Source organism: Sorghum bicolor, chromosome 1 (genome assembly GCF_000003195.3).
Source record: "Sorghum bicolor cultivar BTx623 chromosome 1, Sorghum_bicolor_NCBIv3, whole genome shotgun sequence".
In the NCBI taxonomy this organism is placed as follows: domain Eukaryota; kingdom Viridiplantae; phylum Streptophyta; class Magnoliopsida; order Poales; family Poaceae; genus Sorghum; species Sorghum bicolor.
In genome coordinates this window covers 63,998,635-64,019,909 of record NC_012870.2, presented here as the reverse complement: position 1 = coordinate 64,019,909, position 21,275 = coordinate 63,998,635, and the positions used below count along the sequence as shown (strand labels likewise).

Genomic DNA, 21,275 nt, shown 5'->3' with positions numbered 1-21,275 from the left:
TTGCCGCACGCGTGCCTCCTGGGTTGATGAGGTAGCCGATGCCGGGGCCGGTCACCACTTCCTCTTCTTCGACCTTCACAGCGTCGAGCGCAGGGGCAGCCTGCGTGGCGAGGTACCACGGATGGAGCGGGGTCGCCACTGGAGTCGTCGGAGTGACCGGTGTGGGCGACGGCAGCGAGTAGTTGTACTCCAGTGTGTGCGGCATCAAGGCGAACTCCTTGCAGAAGTCGCACCAGTAGCGCGGTGGCGCTGGTGCCGGCGACATTGGCTCCATGGGGATGTACGCGGGCGCGGCGACGGGCTCAGCACCAACTTCTTCGACGAGCGGCGCCGGGGCCTCAACGACTGGTGGCGCCGGACCTTCAACTGCTGGTGGCGCCGCGTTGCTTGGGCCAGCGCCATCCACGCCGAGGCGAGGGGACGGTGGCTGGCTCTGCAGACGAAGTTCTTGCGGAGAAGCCTGGCGGACACGGCGAATTGGGCTCCAGCGACGGCGAGGAACAGCATCTGCACGGATGCCACGAGCAGCGGAGTCGAAGAGGCGGCCGAAAGAACCATGGCCTCCATTGCCAGCGTTGCGACGAACACGAGGCCCAAGGCGCTCGAAGACGCTGTGACGCTGTGCATGGTGGCCGTGGTGACGGATCGGGCCACGACGTACTCCACTGATGCGACGGAGGGCGAAGAACAGACCACGAATGATGTGAGACGGTAAGTTAATCTTGGCCATGCTTACCGATGGGGGTTCAGAGACATGTAAATGCCTCTGTTGGGCGTCGTCTTTCTGTTCCTCTGTCTGTTCTCGTAGAGCAACGTGTCTGATAACGTGTTAAGAGTGAATGTAAATGAACAGTGAACAACTGCTGCTTTCATTGATCTTGTTAGATTATATACAAGTGAGAGATCACGTCGTACGGACGTGACTCCTTGGTGTTTGAGTACAGGAAGAGCAACTGCTCTTGGCCAAAGGACATGCCCCTTCGGATGGCATGCTAACTGCTAGGCTAACTGCTAATCCTATCACCAGATGAGATCACCGATTAGATGATGAAGAGGTGTCTCTTCAGAGGAGACATCGTTTCACAACAGTTTAAACAGTATTTTTTTTATATTGTTACTAAGCTTTATTTAGCTAGTTATTTGCAAGTTGTCATTGAGAATATCTTTTATAAATAAAGTTCAACATGTAATAGTTGCACCTTGCTAAAAGAGAGCTAGAAAAGACTATAGTTTATTGCACTTATTTTGAGACAAATTTTAAAATTTAAAAGTACACTTGTTTAAGGACGGAGCAGAGCGAGTACATTTAAGTATTTTTCACCCGTATTGTTTAAGGAACCCCTGTCAAATGATCAACAACAATAATTTTAAAAGTGCCTTCAAAGTTTGGTTTTATAGTTCGACACCTAAAGTGATACTTCAACAATAATTCAAGGGCTAAAAATAGACTTTTCCTATTATCTTTTGCCAAATGAACTTTGCCACAAACAATTTAAGTAAATATATGTTTAACACTCTTGTTCATCGCAAAAAAATGCAAGACATACCTTCTCCCCTTCCTCAACCCCAACCTCCCAACACACACACACACAAGATTTCAAGGTTACCTTTAATCAATATCCTGCTACTAGTTAAAAAAATGATTTACTTAAATTGTTTGTGGATACCCTTGTGGGCTCTTGGCTTCCATATTACAGGAGCATAAGGGCCTGCCTATTTTAATTTTTTTTTCTGGCTTGTACAAGTCGGAAGTTGAGAGGAGTTTTTATAACAAAGATCAATAGCAAAAAACCAACAACTAAAAAGCCAAAATACAGAAAGTCAGCTTTTGAGCTAAAAGACCAAATACTGCATCTTAAACAAACCTTAAATCTCTCACTTAGATTTTTCATAGATGTTGATACAATGGCTATCTATTATATTCTTCCTCCTCTCTCTTTGACCCCTTTGCGGAATTGGGCTATAGGCATTGTGCGCCTTGTCCATGCGTTTTCAGCGGTCATTGTACCTAAAGTTGCTAATCTCGAACCAAACTCCTATCAAGCAATAGATCCTGCACACAAGAGAATTTCCAAACGTTTGTTAAAACCACTACCAATCTTGATTTTTTTTGGCAAGATGAAGCACTCCAATAGCTCCCTAGCTTCACTCCTAATCTATATGTGCTTGGAAAAACAAAGGCATTCACTGCTCCCTCTGCGTGGCTAGCCTGTTCTCTTTTCTTTTCAGTCGTATTTTTCTGTCAGCCAGCAGTGTTTTCTCTTACAATAAACAGTAATTTTAGTCATGACTTTTCAGACCAGTGAACAATCAAATGTGATTCAATTTTGTAGACTTTATGTGTGAGCTAGGGTGCTATGAATGACGGTTGTGGTTTCTCTCCACTCGCCATAATTTTTTAGATCCGAGAATAGTGAGAGGTAGCGCAGGTAATGAACCAGCTGTGGGGCAGTTGACGGCGTCATCTGTGTATCACACGAGATGAGAAGAAACTTTTAAGTGAGTCTATTTTTTTGCTATTTTCTAGACACAAATTATTGAAAATTGTTGGTGACAGGTTATTTTATCATTTTCATTATTGATTGAAAGATTGCAAAATTAGATTTTTTTTTGAATTATTTTTTAAGACACCATTGAGAGAACTCTAAATAGCATAAAAAGAGAGCCTTAGTAAAAAAAGAGCTAAAAGAGATGTGAATCTTGTGAGACCTATTGAAAGGAGGCGAAAACAAAAATAACCGATGTAGCGTCGCCTTTTCTGTTACTAGTATTTCGTAAAAGCAAATCTCCAACCACTTCCTCTATTCACGAAAACATACAATTCTAGCATAGTACCATATTTTAGTGTATCATATTTGACCAATTATAGATACAATCATTATATCGAATATAAAATATATTTTTTATAATGAATTAATTAGAGTCATCATAAATATGAATATTATTCACTAATAAAACTTAATAAGTAAGGCTTTGTTTAGTTGCGATTTTTTTTTGAATTTCGCTACTGTAGTACATTCGTTTTTATTTGATAAACATCGTCTAATTATGGAATAACTAGGCTTAAAAGATTTGTCTCGCGATTTATAGGTATACTGTGAAATTAGTTTTTGTTTTCATCTATATTTAATACTTTATACATGTGACGTAAGATTCGATGGGACAGAGAATCTTGAAAAGTTTTTAGTTTTTAATAGAAATGCCTAACTTTATTCGATAGGTAACTCAGGCCTTATTTAGTTCTCTTGATAATTTTTTTAGTACTATAATATTTTCGTTAGTATATGATAGTTATTGTTCAACAATAAATTAACTAGGTTCACAAGTATAACGTAAGATTTGATGTACCAGAAATCTTAAAAGGTTTAAATTTTGAATATAAAAAAGAAGACCTCATAATTATGGTCTTGTTTAGATCCAAAAGGTTTTTGGATTTTGTCACTATAACACTTTTGTTTTTATTTGATAAATATTGTCTAATCATAGAGTAACTAGGCTTAAAAGATTTATCTAATGTATAATTAGTTTTTATTTTTATTTATATTTAATACTATATATATGTACCGAAAGATTCGATGCGACGAGAAATTTAAAATTTCTTTTGGTTTTTGAAGCTAGTAACCGATGACAGAGGAGCAGTAATTGGATACCCTGTCGGCGTGTCCTGTCCTGTCCTATCCTATGCGTCTGCAGCTGCAAACGCATGCTCGGAAAGTAGCACATGACGAAATACACTGGTCACCCATCCTCTCCGGGTCCCACCAAATCCAACGGCTGCTACTGGCCTACAGCGACGCGGCAACCTCCCGTCCTCCAGCTCTCCCCGACACCACACAACTCTTCACGTCACGGCACCGAGCCCTCCGAATCCGGGATCCGCGAGCGCAGGCCACCACCAATCAGAGCGCACCGTTCCACGCTGGCGATCCTCGCCACGAGCCCGGGAGCGGTCCTGGCCGTCCGATCAGACGGGAAGAAACACACTCACAACCGATCCGGACCGTCCACCCAGCGCGAGCCGGAATATACCAGACGGATGCCGCTCTATAAATAAGACCCCGCGGCCTGGCTATCTCATTTTCTTCCGGCCTCCTCTTCCTCGCGCGGCGACACTCCCCCACCGATTTGAAGCGTGCGGAGCGAGCGAAGCAGCGGCGGGACAGGTATGCCTCGAGCCCTTCCCCCTCTTTCCCATCTTCGGCGGTTTCCCTGATTCGAGAAGGCGCCGTTACCGCGTTTCTCGCGGTCGTGCGGATTTTGCTTGTTTTGTTTTTGATTAGATAGGGACGTTCGGTTTGGGGATCGACGGGTTAGGGCTTCGGCGGGTTGCCCTGCAGCGACAGCGGCCGGGTGACGGCGGCTATGGGGTGTTAGGGTTGACTCGAGCGGTCTACTTTGATGTTAGCGGATACTGCTTGTCGCGTGCTGGTAGGCGTAGTTTCGACTCGGCTTGGGTCTAGATGTCTAATGGTTGGGCACTATAGTGATTGTGGCGGGTGGTTTAGGTGGAGCTGTTCCGATCTCGTGCGGAATCGTGGTCCTGCTCGGAACTATAGGTGAATTTAGGAGCGCTTGTTCTCATTGTTCCATCGCCCTCTCGAATTTAGTGTTATTGAGGGTTAACATATGGGATAGTACTCAGTAGTTTGTACGTGAGTTTGTTGTGGAATAGAACTTCTGATTTGTATTCGCTGGCGAATTTAGTGGACTCTATTGTTCTTCCATTTAGTTGTCATACACAGGTTGCCATCTATGATAGCTTGAGTTGTTATGTGTCTTGCAGAATTGCATCTAATAAACTGATTCTAGGTGAGTTTAGGGATTTAGTGCTTGTTCACATATTTCCCTCCCTGGCTCTTGCAGAATTGCATTTATTAAACTGATTCTAGGTGAGTTTAGGGATTTAGTGCTTGTTCACATAGTTCCCTCCCTCTCTGAGATGTATATTGTCATATACTGGAAATTCAACACATGGACGTTATGAAAGTTAACTGTGATTGTACTCGATTGTCCACATCAGAGTTTATTTTGTAATATTACATTTGATTTTCTGTTCTCTGGTGAATTTAGTGGATTTTGTTATTGTTCCTGTCATGTACTTGTCGCTGTTAGGCTGCTGATGCTTCCTATTTGATTTCATCAAGTCACTCATGATATTATCTGCGAAGTTGTGTCTGCTAATATGGCATCTGATTTCAGTACTAATTAAGGCTTTTGCTATGCAAACTTATGTATGTTATGAATTCTGCATTCTTGTTAAGAGCCATTACTGTAGGACATGTAGTTGCTAATTTGTAGCCCTGTTATAGGGTGGTCCAATTATAGTGCTAGGTATTGAGTCTGACAAATATAAAATAAGATGTTATTGTAATCTGCAGCAAATGTCATATGGTTGTGTTTTCATGGCCATATTTAACTTCCTGCTTCAGTGCTTTAACGATTGTATCTATATTGTTTAACTTGCTTCTGAACAACTTGTCTGAATCTGAATGTAACAGATTGATAAAGAATTTTGGTTCACATGGTGATACACTGATACATGTTAATTGACTGCATCACAAGAATCCTAGATTCTTGTTGCAATTATCACTTATGTTGTTGGGTCTCTTTAGTATGTTATTGGTTTCTATGATTCATCTTTATTAATAGCCTTATCTTCATACCATGCTGAAATTAAGAAATATGTGCATGTGCTGATATGAAAACTGAAGTTTACTGGCCACATTTGTGTTAGGTTTTTGTGGCCCTGAACATGTTGTGATGCTTTCCTTTCTTAATTAATGCAGATGGCTCGTACCAAGCAGACTGCTCGCAAGTCCACGGGAGGGAAGGCTCCCAGGAAGCAGCTTGCAACCAAGGTAACATTATTTAGATAGTGGTGCCTTATTTTCCTTTCTTTGATGTTTGATTTGGCCCTGATATTGGATTCAAGCCATGACTGAATTTGTCCCTTTGACATATTGCTTCATAGGCTGCTCGTAAGTCGGCCCCCACCACTGGAGGAGTGAAGAAGCCTCACCGCTACCGCCCTGGAACTGTTGCCCTCCGGTCAGTAGAACATCCTTGGTTTTTTCTGTTGAATCTGTTATTGTGCTGCACTATTGATATGTTTGTTTTTGCAAATGTAATTTATCAGTGAGATCCGGAAGTACCAGAAGAGCACTGAGCTGCTGATCAGGAAGCTGCCCTTCCAGAGGCTTGTCAGGGAAATTGCACAGGACTTCAAGGTATTTATCTCTGAATTCAACTTCCAGAGGTTCTGTTATGTACTCGTTTCATGTTGTTAATGGAACCTGTTGTTTTGCAGACTGATCTGCGTTTCCAGAGCCATGCCGTGCTTGCCCTCCAGGAGGCTGCTGAGGCATACCTTGTTGGGCTGTTTGAGGACACCAACCTGTGCGCCATCCATGCTAAGCGTGTGACCATCATGCCCAAGGACATTCAGCTGGCAAGGAGGATCCGTGGCGAGAGGGCCTAATCCCCCCCTCAAATCATTGTGACAAAAATGAAGTCTTGTGTCGTAGCAATGAATTTAATCTGGTGCCGTTGTAAGGACATATGAGTAGGGTTTGTTTTGTGGATCATAAGTTTCTCTACTGCCGCACTATGTGTTGCTGCTACCTTTGCTGGTGTTATTACTAGTGTCGAATGCTTAAATTGTCTAGTCATGTAATGCGCTGACAGTCTGTGACGTGTATGCGATGTAGGCACTGACTAGTAGTGTTGTCTGCGCTGCTGGATCTTGCGCCTCATTGCTGTGGCTGATTTGTTCGTTAATGTCAAGAATTGTGTTACAGTGAGTGTATATTTGTGCATCGTTGCAATTTTTTTTGAGCCCTAGACCTAGTGGTTTTTTTAGCCAAGTTGAAAATTCTGGCATTCTCAAACAGGTTGACATATTTTCATTGGTAAGGAATCATGTGAATCATGCCATAATAATATCATTTCCTTATAACTTCTAGTTAGCTTTTGACCCAATAAGCTACAAGATTAGGAATAATGGGAATCATGTCATAGCATGATACTATGCCAGAGTCTCAAACAGGTCGTAGTTAGCTTATCATTTCTCTTTAGCCTTTGGATGACAAACCGGTATAGTTATCATAGAAGCTACAATTTTGATTGATAACTGGTCTGGTTTGTATGATCGTATCATTTCTCTGTAGCCTTTGGATGGCAGTTTGTTTCTTCCGACCCAAAATTTCCAGTGCGTGAGATCAAATCGCATTAGCTTCCCTTAAACAACAAATTTCCAGTGCGCAGTGACATCGTTTGCAAGTTTCCAGTTCGTGGGATGACATAGGATTAGATTCCCTAAAATAAAGGAAATGCAGAGCAGGAACAAACAGCCAAGCTACTTCACTAGATGACTGGATCGATCACGACGCCTAACCAGAAGAACCCCCACCGCACTCCGCCTCCGGCCTCCCCCTCCCCCTCCCCCTCCCCCTGCGCAGTCGAATTGGCCGCCGGCGAGATGGCCGCGCCGATGCCTCTTTCCGCGGAGGACGTGCTGCGCGTCAACGGCAGCCGCCGCTTCGCCGCCGCGATGGCGGCCGCCTCCCCCTTCGCGTCCCTTGCCGACGCCCTCCTCGCCGCTCGACGCATCTGGCTCGACGAGGTGTGTCGCCCTACTCGCTGTCGCCTCTCCTACCTCCCTGTATCTGTATATATCTCTACTTAAAATTTCTGTCCATCCGCGGGCCTTCGTTTCCTGCTGTACTGACGGCGTGCTTTGCTGACCGTGCGCGCGCTACGAATCGGATCAAGGTGGATGTCAGCGGATGGCTCGAGGCCTTCGCGGCGCACCCGGCGATCGGAACCACCTCCTCATCTGTCTCCAAGTCGGTGGAGTTTTTGCCCTCTCACCAGTCACCACCCTCCTTTCCACTCAATTCCTCTGCTTAATCAGTTATCCTCATCTTGCTGTTTGTTCACCTGACACTGCGTTATGGCCAGTTTAATTTAATTTAATTGTTGATAAAATCAGTGAATTGAACTGGCGAGTCGTTTCACTCAGCATGACACAGGACAAACAAAATGGCGCCAGTCGTGTGTTGGTAATCTCTGTTTGCTTTCTGGTTTAGGTGGAGCAAGGAGGAGCAATCGGCAGCGCTCTCAACAGCCACGGATTCGACAGCCCAGGTGCTACATCAGCTCGCAGCTTTCCTTGCGTCTATCATAGATAAACTCTGGACTTAATTTAGTTTTTTTCCCCTCCATCTGCTGCAGGAGCTGGCAGAGTGGAATGCCAGGTACAGGGAGAAGTTTGGCTTCGTGTTCATGATTTGCGCATCCAGGAGGACTGCGCCTGAGGTCTTGGCTGAGCTTAAGGTATGAATACGTCATGTTCATCTTCAGATTCAGTGTCTGTTTTCTGCACTTGATATTTTTGCAACGTAGTTCTACTTCCAGAAGGACTCAAAACATACAGAATTATGTTTGGATCCTTGCTATTGTCCTTGCCTTTGACTTGGGTAATGAGGTGTTGTACTATTTGGACTCTCGGCAAAGTTAAAACACCCATGTATTGTTGTTTAGGGATTGATGATAATACATGATAAGGCCATCCCTCCACATGTCTGTAGCTTCATTGTTAAAATAAAAGTTCCTATCAATCTCAAACCTAATCAAAATTAAATTCGGATGATGTTTATGATCCACTGTTGGGACATAATTCTTATTTTTATATTTACTTCCTTGTTATACTACATTTTGTAAGCTTTAGCATACTTCATGTCTCATGCATCAACTTAAAGATTGAAACACTATATTTCCTTGTATCCTTATAGTGCCTTAGTATTATCCTCCTATTTCAGAGGCGTTACACGAATAGGCCAATTGTTGAACTTGAGGCTGCAGCACAGGAAGAACTTAAGATAACTGAACTACGTCTTGCAAAGCTTTTCTCATCAGAGCCTACTGTTCCCTCCACTACAACTGAAGGCCCTGCCACCCAATCAGATAAAGCGGCAGGTATCAAATCACTCTATCTGTTTGTATGTTATACAAAAAATGTCTCCCTTTTTTACTTTATTACATGTTTGTGAGTTTTGTTATATCTATCCTATATCTGTATGCAATGTTCACAGAGTCAAATGCCCACACCATATAGCATACTATGAACGCCATCGATTCCGTTCAATTTTTACTTATATCTGGAATTTCTGTTCTTTCATTCACCTTAGCTACTGTTGAGTGAGCAGCTGGATATGGAGTTTGTTCGCCTTCTTATAGTAGGACATGTACCTTTGTGATCTAGTTTGACTAGTAGTCACAATATTGTGTAATGCTAAAAATGAATATTTGCATTGAGTTAGTGTTAAGATTTTGATATTGTCATCTTCTTTGCTAGTTGAAATAATCTAATTGAATTTTGTATTAATAAATACAAACAGAAGAAAAATATTGATGCATCTACTAAGACTTGCATCATTTTGCAAGAAATATTTTGAAACAAGAACCACATAGTTTACAGCTATGACCATGAAAAAACTAACGAATTGTGTTGTTGAATGGGCATTTGTTGTAGAGGACATTGAGTTTCATCTATTTAACAATTGATCTGTCTCCATCATCATTATATACTTTTCATTCTCATTCTCATTGATTCATGTGCTTTACTAGCATACTATAATTATTTGCTATACGTATACAATTTGGGTTATTCTTCTTTCTCACCAACTAAATTTTCAAAAAGATCGCATACGGATTATTGGAGCACATCTTGGAGCTCTCCCTCAGCCTTGTGCCAATAAAGCTCCTGAAATTACAGGTAGCTCCAACCGAAGTCGGCCTCCCATTACAACCCATGTGCTGGACACTGCCCGTGGATCACCTGCATCTGGAATTGAAGTTCACTTGGAGATGTGGAAGGATTCTTCAGCTCCTCCATCATTCAGCAACAAAGATTTCAGCGGATGGGCAACTCTAGGCTATTCAGTTACAAACAATGATGGACGCAGTGGCCAGCTGATGGACATCGTGGACAACATTGCTCCAGGCTTCTACCGCATAAGCTTCAACACTAGCAAGTATTCGCCTGCAGGGTTCTTCCCTTATGTCAGCATCATATTTGAGATCAAGGAGAACCAGACGGCAGAGCATTTTCATGTTCCTCTCTTGCATTCCCCTTTCTCATTCACCACTTACCGTGGAAGCTAAGTTGTTAATTTACGTGTAATTACCTCTGTTGGGATGTTCAAAACAACTATGTAAACTTGACACTTCCATTGTGATAAATAAGCTGGTTCCATGTAAGCTTTTAATAAGAAGTATTGTTGTTACCTATGATTAAACGGCAATTATTGTCGTGTCAATCTTTCTACCAGTTATATATACTTCCCCGTCCGGAAAAGAATGCAATTCTAGTTCTATCTGATCTAGTCAAACTATCGAAAGTTTGCCCAAGTTTATAGAACAGAGTATCAATATTATTGACACCAGTTAAGTGTATTACGGAAATACATTCTGGAGACTGGACATGGAAAACTTTTAGATAACAAATAGAGATACTGACGGCCCTTTTAGTAACTACTACTATAGGTCATATACTTTTGGGAAATGTAACATCATACCAATGCTCTGAGTCTTTCAGAAACTCTTGAAACATCTATGCCTATTCTTGAGCTAAAGGCCTGCAGTTACCAAGGGAAAGAAATGGAATTGCGTGCAAGTTAGAAGTTGTATAGCAGACACTAAATTTAGTATTTGTTGGGTGATTTTTGTTCACCAAAGACAGAGAGTGAAAACATGCAGATGTATGGACACACCAGTTTAGTTTAATTTGTAAATGGCGTTTAGAGAAAACAATGACCACGACCGATGAGTTTATCAGAGTTTTTTTTTTTGAACAAAAGAATATAAGACTTTGAAAGCTAGGGAAGACGTGTGTGGCCTAAATAGAGAGACAACAGTAGTGTCTTTACAGCTGAATAGTGAATACTACGTGGATCCCAAACTTTTGTCACTATCCTACATAGAGAATCAGTGTTGTGAGGCACGTACGTACCCGGGAGTGGATGGTGTGGAACATTCTGCGGCCGTCGACGGAGACGTTGGCGCTGATGATCTCGGCGCCTTCCTCTTCCAGCACGGTGGCCACCTGGTGCAGCTTGAACGGCCGCCGCACGCTGCTGATGAGCACCACCTCCAGGCTGGACCCGTCGTGGCTGTGCCGCACCTCCACCACCGCCGCCGGCTCCGCAGCAACACCGGCGGCGGCTTCTGACGACGACAACCCCGTTGCCGTGCCGGAAGAAGAAGTTGTTGTTCTGACGGCTCCGTCGTAGTCTTCTCCTCTCTTGTTGCTAAGCGAGAGCTGCGCGCGCTGCAGCTCGTCCACTCTCGCCTTGAGCTTCCTGATGTACGCCGCCGCGTCGTCCAGGCAACCCAGCTGGGTCATGGCGTCCTTGGAAGAGCAGTGTTCTTCCTTGGGGATGAGGGAGGCGAGCTTTAAGCAGAGGCTCTTCATGTGCAGCCTCCTGTTCCTCTCGATCTCCTTCCTCTCCATAGCCGCCGCCGCCGCCGCCGTCGTCGTCGTGGCGGTGCCGGTGCTGGCATTGTTGCTGTTGCTCCTGCTCCTTGATCTCCTCCCTGTTGTACCGCCGCCGCTTCTGCTGTTTGTCTTATTATTAGTGTTCATCTCTCTCACCAACAGCCCTGCAGCCTCTCCCTGCTGATCAAGTGCTGACTGTCACAGTCCGACAGATCGATCTGGGCCACGAGAACTGCAAATGTCAGGCTAAAAATGGCCAATGCATCCAGCTAATGGTGAAAGCGGCGAAGTTAGCAAGTGGCTAAGCTAGCATGTAGTTCAGCTAATGGTGATGCCTGTGCGTACAGATAATTATAAGGAGAGAGATCTAGCTAGATGTGGTCGGCTAGCTCGTATCGAGCTCCTGCTGTAGCAGAAAAGCACATATATATGTTGCCTGTTTATGTACTTGTACAGATAAGGAGGGATCTAGCTATATATAGATTGGGAAAGTTCACCCCGTCACCGGGCTAGGGCTATGCGAAGATGCTGGCGACAAACATGTCCACAGAATGTAGGACACTGATGACATGTCGTTCATGATGTACATACAGTACTTACCTACTTTATGCGATATACAATTAAACTGATGATACATAGTACAATGGTTTTGTATCCACACTTTTTTTTTGACTCCATACATACATGCACGCCTGAGAATATGAGATATTTTGGCTTTTGCTGGCCTGGGCCACGGCGCCTCGTTAGGTTTAGGATCGGATAACTCCTGACGACACATGTATATTTTTAGATGCAGCCGGTGCTTATTCACATTTCACGCACGGTTTTTTCGCGTGCAGAGCTTGCGGCAGAGACGTGTCTTCTGACGATGTATGCAGTCGTATATCACATACGTACGTATATATACTGTATGTATACGGAGCACGGCTTGCGTGGCTCCGCTGACGCAAGCCACTGTGACGTAGGAGTGTGTACGTACTTGGTTCGTGAGCGCGCTTTGATGGACTAGGGGTTTTGTTAGCCATAATTTACCATACTTTAATTTAGACAAGTTTGATCAAGTTGACAAATGTTTGGTTGACAACTAAGCTTAGGCATGATTTTTTTGGGCTCCACATGTCGTAGAGTTAAAAAATATGACAAAATTTCTTTAGACATGGCAAAGTGTGGCAACCAATTTGCTAACCATACTTTTTTTTAGCTTGCCACACTTAACTAAAATTACTTTGGTAGATTATGGCTAGCAACCAAACATCGCGTACGTGTACTATTTGTTTGCATGTGTGCGCACGTCTGGTCAGCCGGGCGCTCGCTGTCAGCGACGACGCGCGCGCGTGTGCCGGCGACGATGGGGAAGGCAGGCTGGCCATGGCAAATGGCATGCATGCGGCGTACGTCTCGCGCCACCACTCGCCGCAGATAACGCCTGCACAGGGGGGCATGGCAGCGGCTGCCCCGCGCGTCAGACTCAACGCTTGCTCCCGGCGCACTACCGGAATCCAGTCTTCGTCGAGTACTCGAGTGTTAAATACTTTAGCGAGTATTTTTTTCGATCATTTGACGAAAAAACTATTTATCAAGTGCTAAAAGAAAAATACTTGGCAAAAAAAAACACTCAACAAAGAGTCTTTTTTGTCGAGTGTAAAAAAAAACACTCGACAAAGAGCTTCTTTGTTGAATGTTCTTTTGATTTTTAGTAAAGAAGTTTCTTTGCCGAATGTTTTTTTTACACATAGCAAAGACCTTTATCAAGTGTAAAAAAAACTCGGCAAAGAATATTTCAAATTGAATTTTAAAGTTCTAAACGAATTCAAATAAAAAAGTTTTCATTATAACTTCTCAAAATCTACAATATTTATTTTGGTTATTTCTTCATTTAACAAAGTCAAAATAAATTTATTCATAAATATTACATATCTTTCTTATAGTTTATAAAACTACAAGAGAGATATATAAGATTTATGAAAAATATTAGAATCACTATGTCGGATGAACAAATGACAAAAACCAAAATAAACTCTTTTAGATCTCGAAAAGTTATGAAATTTTATATTTGCCAACTTTTTATTTGAATTCATCTTATCATGCAAAACTACGTCTTTAATTGAAAATTTTGAAAATTCGAATTTTTTAAACGACCTCGGATAGAAAAACTCACTAAATACTCTTTGTATATCTTAAAAAGTTGTAATGCTTTATAGTTGATAACCTTTTGTTTTTAAATCATCTTGTCATGCAAAAACTACGTTTGAATTTCTTAAATTTGAAATTCAAATTTTATAAATGACCTTGGATGGATAAACTCTTTAAATGAAAATTGTAGGTCCTAAAAAGTTATGAAACTTTATAATTGACAACTTTTTGATTTGAAATCGTTTAGAACTTCAAATAATCAATTTACACATGATTTGATATAATATATGAGGAACCGAAATGCAATATAAACATGAGTGATAGTGTGGTGTAGTGGTTAAAGAGAAAGACATGTGATAGAGAGGTCGGGTGGGCACAAGCCTACTGTGAAGAATAATTTTCCCCCTTTTTTTCTTATTTTTTTTGGATTTTTTTTGTTTCTATCTTTCCCGAGTGCCGGGCACGCGGTAAAAGCTTTACCGAGTACCCGAAAAATAACACTCAGTAAATATCCATTTGCCGATTAAAATTTTGCCGTGTGATCTTTGCTAAGTATGGCACTCTGCAAAAGTTTTGCCGAGTGTATTTGGGCATTTGTCAAGTGCCACAAACACTCGGCAAAGTACCATTCACACTCATAGGCCAAGCCCAACGCTCCAGGAGAGATAATAGTCTCACGTCAGAGCAAAGCTATCGTGGACTAGAGATGGCGCAATAGCTAGAAAGAAAGAGAGACATGTGAAATAATTTATGTGTGAACTTATTTATATAATATTACTTCAAATGTACTCTCTCTATTATAAGCCACTTCAAAAAACTTGGAGAGTTAAAAGATTTTAAGTTTGACCAAACCTCTCTAGTGAGGTCGATCGTTTCTCTTGATAGCAGAAATAGCTTCCCCTCTCGCCTCTAGGCCGTGCCTCGCTGTTCTGTCAGTTGAAGATTTTGATCCGTAGGGCAGCCCATATCTTCCAAATCAATTTGTGACTAAGGATCGGTGTAGAGCCTACATGTAGCATTTTGTATGTCAACTTCGCGGAGTAAACCCCGTCCTGAGTCTAGCGCTAGCAATTGCTAGTGTCGATAGCCCCTGGATATGCTACTACAAATCCGACCTATTTGTCAATCCTTCCCTCACCAATTGTCTCTTGCATGTTCGTCTGGGCACTAGCTGGTATAGGCATGTCGCAATCGCAATGTCCTTGACCGATCCTGTATTGATCCATCTGTTTTCCCAAAGAAGGGTTTGGCGCGCCCGTCTCCAATCAGGTTATAGGTTGAAGCCCTGAAGAAGGCTAGCACTTGAGGAGCCGTTTGGATGAGCAGCTCCATGTCAAATCTTGATCGGTCTTTTGTAGCCAGAACTATCTTGTTTGGAGTGCGAACCCTACGAGTTTGATGAGGTTGCTAACTCCTAGCCCTACCAGCTGCGTCAATGCTGGCCAAGCCACCATATATGCATTTCCCTTGAACAGACGCGTCTGATCCTATCCAAAAAAGTTTCTTACATATGACATCGATTTCTTTCCTTGTCACGACGGTAGGTTCTCTACCATCATTGCATAGATTGGGACTGTACGGAGAACGGACTTGACAAGCCTTCTGCTTCTCGCCATTAGAGACCCATGGCATGGTGGCACTCCAGCATTGTTTGCAGGGAAGGGAGTCTGGCTGTGCTTCACCTGGCAGTGGTCCTCGCAAGGTTGCTTGTTCTCTTGCTGGTGGTCCATGCTGCGAACCCTCATGGGGCAGCAGTGCTTCTGCGCGATGCCGGGTCGGGGAGAGAGAGGGGGTTGTTAGCACCTAGCAGCAGAAGTAATTTGTTCCATTGTACAGGTTAGGACGTTTGTCTAAAACCAAATTAGCTTCTATTTTGAAGCGCCTGCTCAAGCATCTCTGCGTTGTACTTGTACATGGCCTAGCTAGCCGTCTAGCCTCCACCAGCTGCGAATCCGTTGCCGGCTTTGCTACCGCAATGTTTTTGAACCATCTGTGATCAATTCCAAGGTTCTGTCCTTTTTGTCCTTAGGCTTGTTTCATCATGAAGTCAATGTCAATCTCTATGCAGGCACTGGTGCAACGATAACTGGAGGATTAAGGTCAGAGTCTATTGGGACCGAGGATCAAATCACACACAATATCACGCGCGCGGTGGCTATCCTAGAAAAAGCAAGAACACGCAAGAACAGAGGTGAACACGAACGGCAACTATCGGCGAACAGTGTTATTTTCCACCGATTTTAATGTGCAGTACAGGACACGATTACATCAGTTAAATGCGCTAACACACACATATAAGATCCAGCTATTTATACCAATAGCTTACATACATTGGTTACACAGAATAAAAACTGCTAAAACAAGATACAAAGGGATGCCAATGCAATGCTCCAGAGCGCGCCGTGGGCGCGGTCACCAGCCTCCCCGCTCCCCGGCGCGCGCTGAGCGCTCCCGCTGCGTCTTGTTTGACTCGAATTGTAATGTGCTTCTCCGGTTCTCCCGCCTCCACAGCTGAACACCAAACCAACTCCACGTCACACCGCAGCAAGCTTACATCAACAGAGTCATTGGTGACCCAGCTACTTACCTCATCAGGGAGGGATTAAGGATTTGGGTTCGCAGGTTTCAATATAATAATATGATTGGATGATCTAGAAGCATCACAATGATTGCCCTTTCAATATAAATAACAATGCACGGAGGCACCTTTAATTTATAGGCCGGCCGGCCGGCCTTCTTGCCTGGTGCCTGCCAAGTTTTTCTTGTGGACGTTGGATTTAGCGGATTCATGTAACCTTGGTCGTCCTCGTCCAGGCTGTATATATGATACACCTAACACCTACAAGAGAGGTATATGTTTTTGGACACACATACACACAGCTCTAACAACGTGTGACTGTACTGTGTCCTATAGCAAAAATGGGATCGCCGCGTTCTGACGATGGCCGACGAGAGGCGAAGGCGACCAGGTGGTGCGCGGTGACCGGCGGCCGGGGATTCATGGCCAGGCACCTGGTGGCCGCGTTGCTCCGTTCCGGTTGGCATGTTCGGGTTACCGACCTCGCACCCTCCTTGGTGCTCGGCCCCGGCGAGACGGAGGACCTCCTCCGGGATGCCCTCGGCGACGGCCGAGCCGTCTATGCCTCCGTGGATGTCTGCAACTTCGAGCAGCTTACTACAGGTGATATACTCTTGGATTCATTATAAACTAATTAAAATCCATCTCTCTCTCTCTCTCTCTCTCTCTCTTGTGTGTGTGTGTTTCTTTGAACCAACGAAAGATATATATTCTGCTCCTGATACTGAATATAAATGTTATTTATTAGTTTGTTCAGCGACATGACCTAACAAAAACTAACTAAAAAGAGGAGACACTATTTTTTTAAAAAAAATAAAGTGTTAAACATAGACAATTCGTTCGTCCAGAACCTAAGCCTGTTCTTTTGTCCAAAAGTTAACACCATTAGAGAGACTTCATGGAGTAGGGGTCAACTCTCCTTTTAAAAACCGCGGGGGTAAGATCACAAAGTAAAAAAAAAAAGACGAGGACAAAATCACCACACTTCAAAACTTCAGGGGTAGAAAGCTTAAGTCCTCCCTTTTTTATCGTGGTCACTTAGTCAAACTACTATCTCCTTTATTCCCTCCTTTATAACTAGTCAAAGACTAAAAACTAGAAAAACATATTTGCCTAAGTATCCTTCATCTCCTTTGTGACACTTAACTCTAGAAAAGTCCTTACCTTTTGATTGAGTCGTTGATTGCCTTGCAACCAAAGTTGAGGATCACAATCATCATGTGTTGTATTATCTAACTTCAGATTTGTTCCTTCAAAACAAAATTAGTTACAATAACATATTTGTCATTAACCTCCAAACTTATCACTTGCCATAGGGGCCTAAATTATTATACTTCCTTTGTTCCCCGCCTAGACCAGCATAGCCACACCTTCCTACTCTATACTTCATCCACTACCCATTGCCTCTAAGCTAGCCGTTTCACACATACACCCTCTAAACTCATGAACTCTGCTCTTCTCGATATGATACACACACCTATTCACACCGGTGGACTCAAAATTGTAGCATTTCCAGTTGCTTGGAGTTTAGGCTTGTTCAGCAAGAGTAGCCAAAACCCACACACGGAAAAAAACTAGCGCCTGCTTGTTGTTCTCTTCAACCTTACATGCTTTTTTGTTTAGTTTTGTAACAAAAATAAACTTGAATCATGGGGTACATGATTATATCTATGTTTCATAGTGTCACAATAAACGAGGATGGCATATTATGGTGGTATGTAGTAATATAATAATCGAAAGGTAACACCATTAGTTAATTTCTAGTTTTATTTGCAATATACATGCCTAAGTAACATTTTGTAATGGAGTATTCATAAATATTAGTATCCACAATTATAAGCATATACTTTATTTATACTGCAACCATATAGACATGTGACCAAAATTACACATGAACATATCATCATCATTTGACAACCTAACTTTTTGCGCATAACACAACTATACTTGGCATGACTCACCGATATAAAAAATGAGATTACCATTTATTTAAAATAAATTTACATATAGAGGGATTGTGCCATTTAGACGCACAAATACACAATGCACTCTACATTGGCTATAACATGCCCTAAAAGGAAATGAATGATTGAAACGAAGTCTTTACACTACACATACGGACCTAAACATTGTTTGCATTTATGTGATTAACATCCATGTATAGAAAAAAGGGTGATAACTTTTGGCCATTAATAGGTAACCATTATCTGGAGCACTCTTTGGACTAAACCACCACTCAACTAAATAATAGTTTAACAACACATCTGCCCACAGACTGCAGTTGTGATGCATTCCCTTAATATGCAACATATGGTAGTTTGTTGTTTTCTTAGTTATATAAGCTCATTTTTTTCTTTTGTATGCAGCTTTTGAAGGGGTAGATGTTGTTTTCCACACAGCTACCGCGGATCCTATCAAGAACAACTTGCCACTTCACTACAAGGTCAATGTCGAGGGTTAGTAAATAAAAAGATTTGTTCTACCTATATTGTTTTTCACTATTCCATGAATTTAGCTATATATATTCCATGCCTGATTGGTTCTACCTATGTTGTTTTTCTCTATAACATGGTACTCGATAAAGTTGTTTTTTATTCACATATAAATGTGTTGAGAATATCTGCGCTAGCATTCTTTGAGAGCCACATATTAGTTTGTTTATCATGAGAGTTGCTTAAAAGGAATATGTTATATCAAAACATAAATTGGTAGCATTCCTTTTGTATGTGTATTCAGCTTAAATTTAAGCCTAAGAAAATGTTATGCTACTGCTATACTAGGCAACTGCATATAACTAACATATATATATATATGTATATATATATATATAAACTTTTTAGTAGAGAAAATCAATTGAATCCATAAGGATATTTTTGTTCACTTTTATAAAGTAGCATATATAGGAAGTTAAATTTACTAATTAGCTTTTATGTATACCACATACATAGGAACAAAGAGTGTGATTGATGCTTGTAAGATCTGCAAGGTGAAAAGGCTTATACACACCAGTTCTAGTGGTGTTGTGTTTGACGGTGTTCATGGACTTTTTGATGTAAATGAGTCATTGCCATACCCAGATAAGGTTACACCTAAAGATTTACTCAAAAAGCGTTATATACATATTCTGAAAAAGCATTAGAAATATTGATAATCAGTCAGGCACTCAATGTTTTATACTACCTACGCTGCATCTTTCTCTTCAATATAGCTATGCTTCACGAGATGACAAAGTTACTATTTATTTGATGAAGAGATTTAATTTTGGAATGTTGCCTATACTATTTTGCTTAGAATGCGTGTATACATTTTTGACCAAACACTTTTTTATTGGCAGTTTCCTGATGCATATACACAAACAAAGGCAGAAGCAGAGAAGTTAGTCATCAAGGCCAATGACATTAATGACCTTCTAACTTGTTGCTTACGTCCTGGTAGCATATTTGGCCCAGGTGACATGGTGATGCCAACTTTAGATAGTTATGGAAGGACAAATGTAAGGGATTATATTCTATGCTATGGTTTATGTTATAAAACTAACAAGGAAAAGTAAATTATAAAACTATTTTGAATAAAATAAATAATACCTATATTTATCATTGACACTACATAGTGATGCCTCTACATACCGCAACCATGAGTTAGATAAAATTAATGGTAAAACAAAGATAGAGGACAGAGGTAGCTCATTTTTTCCTAGGAACCAGCATGCATGATAAGAAAGCAAGCCTTAAATTCTCTTTCTTCTTCTCCATGTGTTGCGTCTTTTCTCCTTTGCCCAAATAGAGAGAGGTGGTGGATGTTGTGCAAGCCTTAGTCATGGGACAAACTTTATTATCACATCTAGCTTGATTCAGCCTGGACTGCGGACTACATATAGGGCTTGGCAGACCAAATACCATACCAAATCAACCCAAAAAATCAACAGCAGACACTATTAACCCTTTGTAACTCAATTGGAGCTAATGAGACTACTAATTAAAAAGTTTATGCTCTGTTAGAATATCCAGTTCTAATCAGCTTTAAGTTGCTGCAGTTTATTATTGGCGATGGGAAGAATTGTGATGATTTTGTGTACGTTGAAAATGTGGTATATGGTCACATATGTGCTGATACGACTCTTTCTACTATAGAGGGTGCAAAAACCAGTGGTGGAAAAGTATGTTTTTAATTTGAGTGGGAACTCGAGTTTCTTCTATAAAAAAATATCACATATATATTTGAATGTTTTAGGCCTACTTTATAACTAATATGGAGCCAATCAATTTGTGGGACTTTCTACATATGGTTCAAGAAGAACTTGGACATAAAAGGTGCTCTTTCAAAAAAAATTGTACTTTAATTTATGCATATGATAAATAGTTTATTTGTTTTATTTATTAAATACTTTTCATAATTCAAAGCACATGATACACGATTTTGCTAACATGTTTTAAGTTTATTGTAGACTGTTCACGATAAGGATACCTTTGTCTCTCATGAAGCTAGTAAGCTATTTGGTTGAGTGGGCATACATGATTCTACATCGTTATGGAATATGCCAAACTCAAAGGGTAACACCAGCAAGGATTAAGTATATGACACTTAACAGAACATTTAGTTGTAACAGAGCTGTTGAAGAACTTGGCTACAAACCTACTGTGACACTCATGGTTAAACTTAAATCCTTTTGGTGTCTCTACATAATTATTTTTTTGTTATTACAACCCTTTATATGCTGACACTTTCCTAAATTATAATGTAGGATGGTCTAAAGATAGCAGTTAACTCATATATTCAGTCCAAAAATATGAATTTATCTTAAAGAGATAAAGGTATGTTTTTTGAATTAATTTCTCCTTTGTAATCTATCACATTATCCTCCTTGTTTGAAGTAAAAGTTGACCATATTAGAGTCATAGTATGTAATACTATTTTCAATACAAATACGCAACGTGCAACTAATGGATGTGCTTGCTTGTAAGATCAAAAGTCCAAATAAAAACAATTGCCCATATTCAATTATGACTTATAAAACCTTATCCAAGATATCTTATGATTAGTAACTTCTTTGTTCCTGAGATATGTATC

General features: G+C 41.5%; 4 protein-coding genes across 7 annotated transcripts; 3 read left to right on the top strand and 1 right to left on the bottom strand.

Moving 5' to 3' along the window:
- Positions 1,721-12,090, bottom strand: LOC8077113 (transcription factor bHLH168). Of its 3 annotated transcripts, none has more exons than XM_021455431.1 (2): positions 11,012-12,090; positions 1,721-2,053 (listed from the first exon to the last, which is right to left on the bottom strand). In XM_021455431.1, the coding sequence occupies exons 1-2, from the start codon at positions 11,642-11,644 to the stop codon at positions 2,018-2,020; spliced, it is 669 nt and encodes a 222-aa protein (XP_021311106.1). In that variant the 5' UTR covers positions 11,645-12,090; the 3' UTR covers positions 1,721-2,017. The 3 variants fall into 3 exon arrangements, with proteins under 3 accessions (XP_021311106.1, XP_021311110.1, XP_002465183.2); XM_021455435.1 differs by lacking the exon at positions 1,721-2,053 and adding an exon at positions 10,412-10,637 and having other exon boundaries at positions 11,008-12,088; XM_002465138.2 differs by lacking the exon at positions 1,721-2,053 and adding an exon at positions 10,412-10,637 and having other exon boundaries at positions 11,012-12,086.
- Positions 4,036-6,807, top strand: LOC8077114 (histone H3.3). The gene is made up of 5 exons (XM_002467715.2): positions 4,036-4,163; positions 5,787-5,858; positions 5,972-6,048; positions 6,137-6,227; positions 6,308-6,807. Exons 2-5 carry the CDS (start codon positions 5,787-5,789, stop codon positions 6,476-6,478), a joined length of 411 nt encoding a protein of 136 aa, XP_002467760.1. The 5' UTR covers positions 4,036-4,163; the 3' UTR covers positions 6,479-6,807.
- LOC8080457 (uric acid degradation bifunctional protein TTL) lies at positions 7,288-10,290 on the top strand. 2 transcript variants are annotated; one of them, XM_002467714.2, is made up of 6 exons: positions 7,288-7,621; positions 7,771-7,844; positions 8,088-8,145; positions 8,233-8,334; positions 8,820-8,976; positions 9,701-10,290. In XM_002467714.2, exons 1-6 carry the CDS (start codon positions 7,367-7,369, stop codon positions 10,162-10,164), a joined length of 1,110 nt encoding a protein of 369 aa, XP_002467759.2. In that variant the 5' UTR covers positions 7,288-7,366; the 3' UTR covers positions 10,165-10,290. The 2 variants fall into 2 exon arrangements, with proteins under 2 accessions (XP_002467759.2, XP_021311095.1); XM_021455420.1 differs by having other exon boundaries at positions 7,306-7,621; positions 9,776-10,290.
- On the top strand, positions 16,550-21,009 carry LOC8077112 (3beta-hydroxysteroid-dehydrogenase/decarboxylase). The gene is made up of 8 exons (XM_021452704.1): positions 16,550-16,811; positions 18,575-18,664; positions 19,157-19,290; positions 19,543-19,701; positions 20,242-20,364; positions 20,439-20,518; positions 20,653-20,857; positions 20,950-21,009. The coding sequence occupies exons 1-8, from the start codon at positions 16,550-16,552 to the stop codon at positions 21,007-21,009; spliced, it is 1,113 nt and encodes a 370-aa protein (XP_021308379.1).

Excerpts from the sequence above, each read along its gene's own strand:
- LOC8077113 (XM_002465138.2), bottom strand. The coding sequence starts at position 11,644 with ATGAACACTAATAATAAGACAAACAGCAGAAGCGGCGGCGGTACAACA. Across the intron at positions 10,638-11,011 it reads TCCACACCATCCACTCCCGG|GCCTTTAGCTCAAGAATAGG; the intron begins GTACGTACGTGC and ends TGGTAACTGCAG.
- LOC8080457 (XM_002467714.2), top strand. The coding sequence starts at position 7,367 with ATGACTGGATCGATCACGACGCCTAACCAGAAGAACCCCCACCGCACT. Across the intron at positions 7,622-7,770 it reads GACGCATCTGGCTCGACGAG|GTGGATGTCAGCGGATGGCT; the intron begins GTGTGTCGCCCT and ends AATCGGATCAAG. Across the intron at positions 7,845-8,087 it reads ACCTCCTCATCTGTCTCCAA|GTGGAGCAAGGAGGAGCAAT; the intron begins GTCGGTGGAGTT and ends TTTCTGGTTTAG.
- LOC8077112 (XM_021452704.1), top strand. The coding sequence starts at position 16,550 with ATGGGATCGCCGCGTTCTGACGATGGCCGACGAGAGGCGAAGGCGACC. Across the intron at positions 19,702-20,241 it reads ATAGTTATGGAAGGACAAAT|TTTATTATTGGCGATGGGAA; the intron begins GTAAGGGATTAT and ends AAGTTGCTGCAG. Across the intron at positions 20,519-20,652 it reads GAAGAACTTGGACATAAAAG|ACTGTTCACGATAAGGATAC; the intron begins GTGCTCTTTCAA and ends AGTTTATTGTAG.
- LOC8077114 (XM_002467715.2), top strand. The coding sequence starts at position 5,787 with ATGGCTCGTACCAAGCAGACTGCTCGCAAGTCCACGGGAGGGAAGGCT. Across the intron at positions 5,859-5,971 it reads GGAAGCAGCTTGCAACCAAG|GCTGCTCGTAAGTCGGCCCC; the intron begins GTAACATTATTT and ends ATTGCTTCATAG. Across the intron at positions 6,228-6,307 it reads AAATTGCACAGGACTTCAAG|ACTGATCTGCGTTTCCAGAG; the intron begins GTATTTATCTCT and ends GTTGTTTTGCAG.